Source organism: Juglans regia, chromosome 12, assembly GCF_001411555.2.
Source record: "Juglans regia cultivar Chandler chromosome 12, Walnut 2.0, whole genome shotgun sequence".
Lineage (NCBI taxonomy): Eukaryota > Viridiplantae > Streptophyta > Magnoliopsida > Fagales > Juglandaceae > Juglans > Juglans regia.
In genome coordinates, this window is record NC_049912.1 from 27761582 (window position 1) to 27771436 (window position 9855).

A 9855-nucleotide genomic window follows, 5' to 3' on the forward strand; every position below is an offset into this window, starting at 1 on the left:
TGCCACCCAACTCTTTCTTTATATTAAATCAAAGTACATTATTATGCTCACAAAATATTATTATTATTAATAACAATAATAATGACAATAATAAAAAAAAGAATTTGGACAATGCTAATTGTTAGTATTAATCCTGAAACATGATCCGATACAAGTAATCAAATACAATCTGTCTACCGCCTTTGGAAATTAAACACCTTGATTGAAAACGCAAAGATAAATGCAAAGAGCACGGCAGTCCCAGCAACCACAACTGCCACAACTCCCAGAAAATCATGCTTGAATCCAAGAGACCTTTCCACGTATTCTTCCACAGTTTCACCAAGAATTTCACTGTCCTCAAGTACATCCTTAATATCTCCAAATTGCGAAACCACCAGTCCATAAAATGTCCAGGCAACAGGGCATGCCCAGTAGTACCATCTCCACCAAATGGGAATCCTCTGTTGTTGACCAAGTAGATAAATGAAAGGAAAGGAAAGGAAAAAAGAGAGTTAGCAAATGTTATGAATACCTGTCTGTACAATTAAAAACCAGCACACCTAAAGTGGCAAATACTTACAGGTCGAGGGACTATGAATCCTGTAAACAAGTTCCAAATACCATAAAACGCGGAGGATACGATGGAAGCAATATGGTGGTTTGGTGTAAAAGCCACACTCATCATGCCGTAGAAGGTGAAGTACAGCAATGTGAAAAACATGAAAAATAGGTACCAAAAGAATTTGGCTGCAGTCCATTCAAATCCAATCATTGCGTAAACTATAATGCCATATACTGCAGATTGCATGAAAACGTATGGGATCTCAATCGCAACCTGATACAATAGATGAAAATTGCATTAACTTACCCAGCTATTGAACTATATATATATATATATATATATATTAAGTGTGCAATATGTAGTTACCTGTCCAAATGCATATGGCAAAGCAGAATACATTCCAGCAGCTCTTTCTCTGTAGAAGACTGTTCGTTCAATAGCCACAACAGGTTGCACAGACGAAGCATTTTGGACGCCAAGGAAGAGAACAGCAGCATACATGGAACCCATGGCATTAGTTAAATCTTGCATAATCTTCCTGCAAATGAAAATTTAAGGAATAATTAAAATGTAGCCGTAAACCAAGAAAGTCTATATACATATACATATGCATACATACACACATATGTTGTGAGTATTCTGGTAGTTACTTACGTCTTCGAGCCAAGGTCCCAGAACATTGTCCCAAATGTCAAAGCTATGAATACCGTGAAGAGAAATCTGACGGCAGTATATGGTGTGTTGCGCCAATAGGACCAGCGTTGTTTCCATAGGCAAGCCATGCACTGAGTCCAAAATGACTGCGAAAATTGTGTCGAGAAATAGAGATCCTTTGAACCAGGAGCAGGTTTGCTCAACTCCTTAATCAATGCTTTGTTCCTCCTGATGCACATGCCAATCGGGAGTAGAAATTTCAGCCAAAAAAAATTGAAGTTCTTAATAATGACAAGGATCTATAAGTACATCGTCAAGATTGTAGATTTTCTTTTTTTCCAATCAAGTGATACAGTCAGTGATTTAACATGAACATACCTGTATAGTTCTGAGTTTTTATACACATCAGTAAAATCTACACCCAAAGCAATTTCTTCCCCTTGGCTTGTAACTTCCAACATCCAAGTTGCTGGATTATAACCATCTGTAATTTTTTTGACTCCTTCGGTGCCCTAGAAGACAAGAAAATGTATACGTATTAGGAAATTTTCAACATACAAAATGATTTATTGATGTTTGGAAGTCAGTATTTCTGATTTCTATAGCATCCTACCTCAAAATACTTGATAAGATGGCAAGAGTGGTGACCCAATGGCCCAACATATATCTCTTGCCCTCCACGCTTCATTAGGAAAAGCTGCAATACATGATTTATATGTCATGTTCAAATCTACAAGAGAACCAACAAATTTTCACCTGGTATCTAGATAATTAAGACTTCTCACCTCATCAAAAGCTTCAAATATGTCAATGCTTGGCTGATGGATTGTGCACACAACCGTTCTTCCAGTGTCCACTGTGTTCCTAACTGTTCTCATGACAATTGCAGCAGCTCTTGCATCTAGACCTGAAGTTGGTTCATCCATGAATATTATGGAGGGGTTTGCCACAAGCTCGACTGCAATAGTGAGCCTCTTGCGCTGCTCGGTAGAGAGACCATTTACACCAGGCAACCCAACAAGTGCATTCCTCAATGGGTTCAGCTCCACAAGCTCCATGACTTCCTCAATGAACATCTGCAACAATTAGATAGAATCATGAATCAGGATTTCTGGTAGTGGTATTCAAACTCATCATGGCAATTCAACCATCTTTCATCATCATATCACGCTTGAGTATTGAGAACATGCTTTGTAAACTCAATCTGAAGAATGACAAATTACAGCTTATAAGTGGATTTAATGAGATTATTTTTCTCGGCCCAGGGTTGCAAAAACCCAAAAGCATTAATCACAGAAAGGCTCCTTCTAATCGCTTAAATAGCTCAGATAACCCTGGTACAGCCTAATGTGGGACTCAATACTTGACAATGCCATGCAGTTTTGTAATCAAAGTACACACACACATGGCAGCGTATAAAATTCATTGCAATTTTGTTGTCATAATCCACTGCCATGCCAAGAGAAGACAAGCTCAGATTTGAAAACATTCAAGTAAGCTAAACTTAAGCAAGAATTTCCAGACTCCAGGTTTGAGCACAAGCCAGATTGCCAATTCACTAGGAGAAATAGGAACATAAAAGAGAGAGAGTTGTCATTTAAATACCGACCTTTCTTGTTTCGGAATCAACCCCAGAGGATAAGCGGAGCCATGCTGAATAGACCAAGGACTCGTACACGGTAACATGAGGAGAATGAATGTCATTTTGCTCACAGTACCCAGAAATTCGAGCAAACGTTTCTTGCTTCTTTGGGTAACCCGAAATTGTGATGTTCCCCTCTATATATCCACCAGTTTTCCTACCAGCCAGCACATCCATCAGTGTTGTTTTACCAGCACCACTAACACCCATCAAAGCAGTGAGAACACCGGGCCTGAAAGCACCGCTCACACCCTTTAGAAGCACCAGTTTATCCTCAAGGACACCCTGCTCCTTCATTTCCTGCAAGTTCAATTGAAAGAATTTAGGTTTGAAGTTTATGGGCAATACTTATTTTGAAAATCAATACAGAAAAATTCATCTATTCCAGAACCTATCCTTTAAGTTACCTGTGGCATGTCAACAGAATATATAATCTCATCAAAAGTGATGGAATGTTGTTCAAATGGAAGCACCATTCCTCTTTTCCCATTACGACTGGCCTCAATTGCTGATGAGGTACTTCCCCTCTGACTTGAGCTGTTTTCTCTCTGTGTTAACTGTATGCCTCCCCCCGTCCTCTTGCCCTCTTCATTGCTTTCGGGTTCGTCTGATTTTGTAGACTGTGACTTCCCAAATGCTGCACAAAATTTCCATTATTTTCAACAAATCCTATTTGTTTAGAACAATTAAAGTGAAAAAAGGAGGAGATACCCACGGTTAAGATAAGAGAGAGCGATGACGAAACCAATGTTGAAAAGGAACAGGAATCCAACACTTGCACCTACACCAATCCAATACCAATAGGTGTGGGTGAAGAATCCACGACTCTTCAGCACTGTAACTCCCAGTGTTTCGTTTGTGTTTGGGAGAACCTTTATTGTTAAATATAATCATGCATTAGCTTTTTAATAAGAGGCAGACATCATAAATTTTCAAAAGTACAGTTCGAGAAATTACTTTTTTCCAATTGTTTCCCAGGAACTCGTTAACTACTATTGCATTTTGCCCATACATCAAAGGTGATATCCAGTAACCCCATATCCACCATTTCTTTATATCGTCTGTAGAAGCAAGCAAACAGAGCAAAGAAGCATTATTTAATGTATATTGTAGTTAATGGGGAAAGAAAAATGGGTAAACCAATTTCACAGTTAAATGTGTTGTTACCTTTGACGAGGATAAAGCCACCCAAGGCAAAAAGCAAGAGCAATGCAAATGACCCAAAGGTATTAGCAACAATCATGTTCCTCCCCATCGCTGCAATGAATCGGAATAGTGCAGAGGCCACTTGGTTCATCATTACTAGCAGCAGGTATTGCTTAAACAACCTGTAATATGGACATTCGCAAAATATTAGGAAGCACACATGACTGATATATTAGCCAAATGTGCAGCAAATTCATTGTAAGTACCTTCCAACGTTCGGATCAAATCCAATGACATAGTAGGTCATGAACACCCAAACAGCAACTTCTAAAAATGTTATCGGGATTTTGAGGATCCATTGAGGAATAGCATACACCCATGAGGGATAGAAGAGGAGGTCCCTTTGCTTGTAAAAGACAGGAAGCTTTATAATGGTCATAGACAACTCTGCCATTCCATTAAACATAATCATAATCACAGAGAAGAACAAAGCACCGGTGTAAATTCCTCCATCGGATGCATCTTCACGTGGCATTTTCGTCCGTAGGAAAAGTGTCATTGAAATCAGTCCCATAATGAAAAGCTAAAAGCAGAGAAGAAAACCTAGTCAAGACCTGTTTGTAGAAAATGAAAGCAACAGGAAAAAAAAAACACAAACTTTAAACTTACTTGTGTTAACTTGAAGACATAAACAAACGAATTTCTTTTCATCAGCAAGTATTCTCTTGAAAAGGAAGCTTTTAATAGCTCCTTCTTACTAACACCATACTTTTTGGTGGTCAATGCCGCTGGGTGACTTTTTGTCTTGTCATATGGAGTTGAAAGTTCATCTCCTATTCTTCTTCCCACATGGAATGATTGGAATGCCTCGGCAAATTCCTGGGTCGTGACAAAACTGTAAGGCTCATCTTTGCGTGCCCAATACTGCTCTTGATCTTTCCTTGATGTCACCTATGACCAGTTGATCATAAAGAAAATAATAAGCGTGAGACTCCAGATTTAAGGCTCATCTCCTTATCTACATGTCAATGCTAATCTACTATCACCGCACTTTTTGGCTTGCCAAAATATTTGCATGACCATTATTAGTATGAATGAGGCCAACGAAGTCTAGATTTACACTAACCTCTTGCAGAAAGTCAGCAACACCTTTCCTGTCAGGACATTTAAAGCCCATGGATTCAAAAAACTCGAGAACGTTTTCACGGGGTCCCTGGTACACAATGTAGCCATCTGAGAGGAGAATGATATCATCGAAAAGATTGTATGTCTCCGGTGCAGGCTGCAGGAGAGAAATGACTGCTGTTCCATCGAGAATATGAACATATTGCCTGAGCGAATTCACAATTTGGAAAGTTGTCGAGCTGTCCAATCCTGTAGATATTTCGTCCATAAGCAATGCCTTTGCTGGTCCAACCATCATTTCCCCTGCAATTTGGGTTACATAGATTATCAGATAGGAAACTTGTATTAGGAAAAGTGAGTTTTGTTTTCCATGTAACTCATGTACCTGTTGTGACACGCTTTCTTTGTCCTCCAGAAATACCCCTCAACATTTCATCTCCAACCATGGTATCAGCACACACTTCTAAACCCAAAACCTGTGAGTTCAGGATGAAGCAAATTAAAAAATCTGAAGGATATGATGCAAATGCTTCCAAAATCCTAATGGTCATCCACATGCAGAACTCCATTGAAAATAAGAAAATTACCTTCAATATATAATCTGTCACCACATCAGCCTCTTGGCCTTCAGTTGTTGCTGCCTAATATATCAGAAGCCAAAAAACAGAAGAAAGCCATCATCACTAACTGTAAAAATATATCATGTTTAAAAAATAACAAAATTAATGACTATTCAATCCAAATTTTACCGTAATTCTTGCTCATAATATGAACCATGCTAAAGATTTTAATTGCAAGCATTGTTAGTCTTAATTGTTCCAGAACTAAGTTAAATGATAGAGACCTCCCAATGATAATAATTACAGGCCAATAATTTCTGTCTCACCTTCATGTAGATATCAACATCTTGATCAGGTTTGATATTTGCCTCTTTTTCTCTTCTAGACAACTCTGCTAGCATATCTGCACATTTTAAAAATATTGGTCATTCTTTCGTTTACAGATTACTCGTCGGAAAAGTTTAATTGAAGGAAAGGAGAAAATGGAAAAAGTGATGCCAAAAAATAATATTCTAACCATAGCGTGTTCCGATCCCTTGGCACCTTGCTGAGAAGGCCAAGGTTTCCCTTACAGTCATTTCTCCAATATGGAGATCAAATTGACTGATATAGGCTGCAGTTCTTTGAGGCACGAACTCATTCATGTCATGGCCATTATAGGTCACCCTCCCAGAAAACTGAAATTAGAAGTTACAGTTTCCGAATTAGATATGATATTAAAAATCCAAAACAGAGAATAATAGATTTAATTATTATTATTATGTTACTAGATTATATTAATATTTTTTAAAAAATAAATTTTTGAATCTATATTTTTCAAATATTGATTAGAATAAAATGACAATAGTTTACAAATAATAGAGAAAAGAAAGGATTGAAGCTGAAATGAATTTATATTCTTCACCTTCAGATCTGGGTCAAGCTTTCCAGCCAAAGCCAATAACAGTGTTGTCTTCCCGGAACTTGGAGGACCCAATAGCAAAGTCATTCTGTCAAATAGATATGCACAACATGAAACGTGGGTTCCCAGAAGTTCATTCCAAATATCAGAATCTCATGATTATAGATAAGCCTGTTCTCTCACCTCCTAGGCTTGACCACTCCACTAGCATCTTTAAGGATAGACAAGTGTTTCTTCTGATTTGATAAAATATGGGTAAAATTCAAAAACCCCTGCGAAGTGTAAATTCGAGAACAAATTAACAAAAACACTCATTAGGAATCAAACTTTTTTAGCTTAGATTATGGTATATATGATGAAAATATATAGTTACCTCTACGATACTGATACAGAAGTTATAGAATGAAGGCAAAGCTCTGCTTCCTACATAAACTTCTGCATCGATATTAACGTGCTCAAATCGGACTTCGATTGCTGGAAGATCGATCCCAACTCTGAGAAATTCCAAGAAACGAAGAAATTATTTTAAATGATATACGAAAAAATAAGTACACATATTCAAGAAAACAAGTTAACTCCAGTTGGCTTCCAGGAAAACTTGAGAAAAAGAAATTGGCAGAGCTCTTACCTATCTATCCGATTCCTGACCTTCAACAAAAACTTTTCATTATCCTCTTCGGCCAATTTCACCAACCTCTCGAGCAATTTCTTCCTTTCTTCAAATCCAAGATTCTGTATATTAACTTCACTGGCCTCACCTTTCGAAGTAGTTAGTATACCTTTTCTTAGGCGATCAAACGTTGGAAGTTTTTCGAGGGCAGCCCATTTAAGAGCTTCTTCGTCATCTTCTTCTCGTGAAGACTTCGAGAAAACATCCACAGCATTATTCCTCCATGCCGACGAACCGCGTAATCGTAAACTACCTCGTAAACTAGCACTGGCCTTGTAGATATCACCAGCGACGTCCATTATTAGACCCCCAACAAAAGATTAATGCAGTTGCTAAAACAGCCAAAACCCAGAAATATTTGTATTTTTTTTCCAGAAATTTACTATATGTACGATTAGTAATCCTTGTGGACAGAAGTACCAAAGAACGATGCTGCAACAACTGCAAAAACCCACCAAAACCCAGAAGTGTTTTATGTCTTTCTTTCTATAGGGTTGGTTCAGCTCTGTGTTCTCTCGTTGTAGCAATGTCGAAAATGAGGAAAGATCGTGACACTTATATACAGAGGACTAGGGATGGTAGCAAAGGGATGCTACCATGAGGGCGGCTAAAATCCTTCCTTTTTTTGTGAAAGAGAACTTACGCGGAAAATAAAATTAAATGCAACAAAAAATAAAATGAAAAATGGTTGAAAAAGTTGTTCGTCGTTACTTTTCAATACGTTGGTGGTGGATAGAGACAGACAATATATATATATATATAAATACTTAAAACGAATTAAATTTATAAACCCATAACGAGTCGTTTAATTTATAATTTTTTTTTAAAAAAAAAAAAGATAAAATCTAATTATTGAAAAAAAAAACAAAATACGCAAGTTCTAGATTCCGGGTCATAAATGATGAGTAATGTAGTATGAATTTGACAAAAATCCAAACAGTACGTATGTGAGAAGAATCAACCGTTTCAATTATCTTGAATGGATTGCATGGGGGATCGGATTTTCCATATCCATTGTACGTCACATTATTTATGATGGAATCTTATGATATCGGCAGTAATTCAGTAAAACAAAAAAATAAATAAAAGAGATGAAACATGATATCAGCAGTGACCAAAGGCAATTAAAAAAAAGAATTAGTACTGAGAAAAATAAATAAATAAATAAATACGGAGAAAAAGTTGCGTAAGTTGACTGTCCGATGATGATGATGATGATGGATGGATGGGACTTCTAGAAAGAGAGAATAAACAATAGTATAGTTGAATTAACGTGGTCAATAAATTCATGCTTTCAACGGCGGACAGCCCATGAATTGTGGGGAGCGGGCGTTCTGTACTTTCCTTCCGGCCTCGAGGATTTCTCTTGACTTGTTGGACTTTAGGGCCCGTTTGTTTTTAGAGATGAGATAAGATGAGTTGAGATTAAAATTAAAAAGTTGAATAAAATATTATTAAAATATATTTTTTAATATTATTATTGTTTTGAGATTTGAAAAAGTTGAATTATTTATTTTATTTTGTGTGAAAATTTAGAAAAGTTATAATGATGAGGTGAGATGAGATGAAATGAGAAGTTTTTGGAAAACAAACAAAATGCTTCTAGATGGACCGTATTTTTTAAAAGTTGAATAAGATTTTATATCTCAAAAAAATTTTTTTATATTTAATTCATATTTAAACCAATGTTTTATATTTAATATTAGAATGTGATTTGATGCACAAAATTATTTGCAATATGACTTATCCTAAATTTCGTCAAAGTAAATTCCATCACCATATTACTGCTAATCAAATGTATATTTCTTTTCTCTTTCATTTATCCTTTTTCGTGAAATTTTCAAGAACTTGGGTGTGTAAATTTGTGATTGCCACGAAAATTATCTTAGCTGTTAAGTCTATTTGGTGTGCAAAATGGTGATTTCCAAGAGTTGGCCTTTCAAAAAAAAAAAAACAAATAGAGAGAGCTTATTATTGAGCTACGTGTCGAGATGTCAACATGTGACACGATCCGTTGATTCAACATGAACACAACACAATAATAACGAGTTTGAGTTTAGTCTTAACAAGTTCGGATCAAAACGAATTGACTCGTTAATACACGATTACTTAACGAGTTGATTCGGATAGATAATGAATCAACTCGTTTTGACCTATTATAACTCATTATGACATGTTAAGAAAGTTAAAGTTACAGTTATACCCTTATAATTAAAAGTAAAATTGTTAGGATTTTAATTTTGATATTTTTAGTGTTTCAGTTGTAACTTTAGACTTGTAGTTAGTTTTATATTTTTTTTATTGATATTGTGATTTTAACATTTATATAAAATTATACTAAACTTAACCAGATCAAACGAGTTAATTTCGAGTCTGTTCAACCTATTTACATAAACGGGTTGAAACGGGTCAGGTCAAGTCATGTTAACCTATTTCGTAATATTCACTAACAAGTCATGTCGTGTCAATCCGTTATGTTAATAGGTCGTGTTAGGATTTGAGATTTTGACACGATAAACGTAACCGATCATGTTCGAGTTGACCTGTATAATATAATATACATGTTTTAATACGATGCGAACACGACTCGTTAACACGATTTGACTTGTATGG

The 9855-nt window shown here is 36.3% G+C and overlaps 1 protein-coding gene across 2 annotated transcripts; it reads right to left on the reverse strand.

The window, feature by feature from the left end:
* Window positions 1-7774, reverse strand: LOC108993086 (pleiotropic drug resistance protein 1-like). Of its 2 annotated transcripts, XM_035683502.1 has the most exons (23): window positions 7201-7774; window positions 6946-7066; window positions 6756-6844; window positions 6576-6660; window positions 6189-6348; window positions 5998-6074; window positions 5699-5752; window positions 5497-5587; window positions 5113-5414; window positions 4656-4937; window positions 4253-4569; window positions 4008-4168; window positions 3798-3901; window positions 3556-3712; window positions 3248-3477; window positions 2808-3140; window positions 1984-2274; window positions 1812-1895; window positions 1577-1710; window positions 1199-1426; window positions 911-1082; window positions 563-817; window positions 1-443 (listed from the first exon to the last, which is right to left on the reverse strand). In XM_035683502.1, exons 1-23 carry the CDS (start codon window positions 7539-7541, stop codon window positions 174-176), a joined length of 4338 nt encoding a protein of 1445 aa, XP_035539395.1. In that variant the 5' UTR covers window positions 7542-7774; the 3' UTR covers window positions 1-173. The 2 variants fall into 2 exon arrangements, with proteins under 2 accessions (XP_035539395.1, XP_035539394.1); XM_035683501.1 differs by having other exon boundaries at window positions 5497-5752.
* Window positions 7775-9855: the final 2081 nt, after the last annotated feature.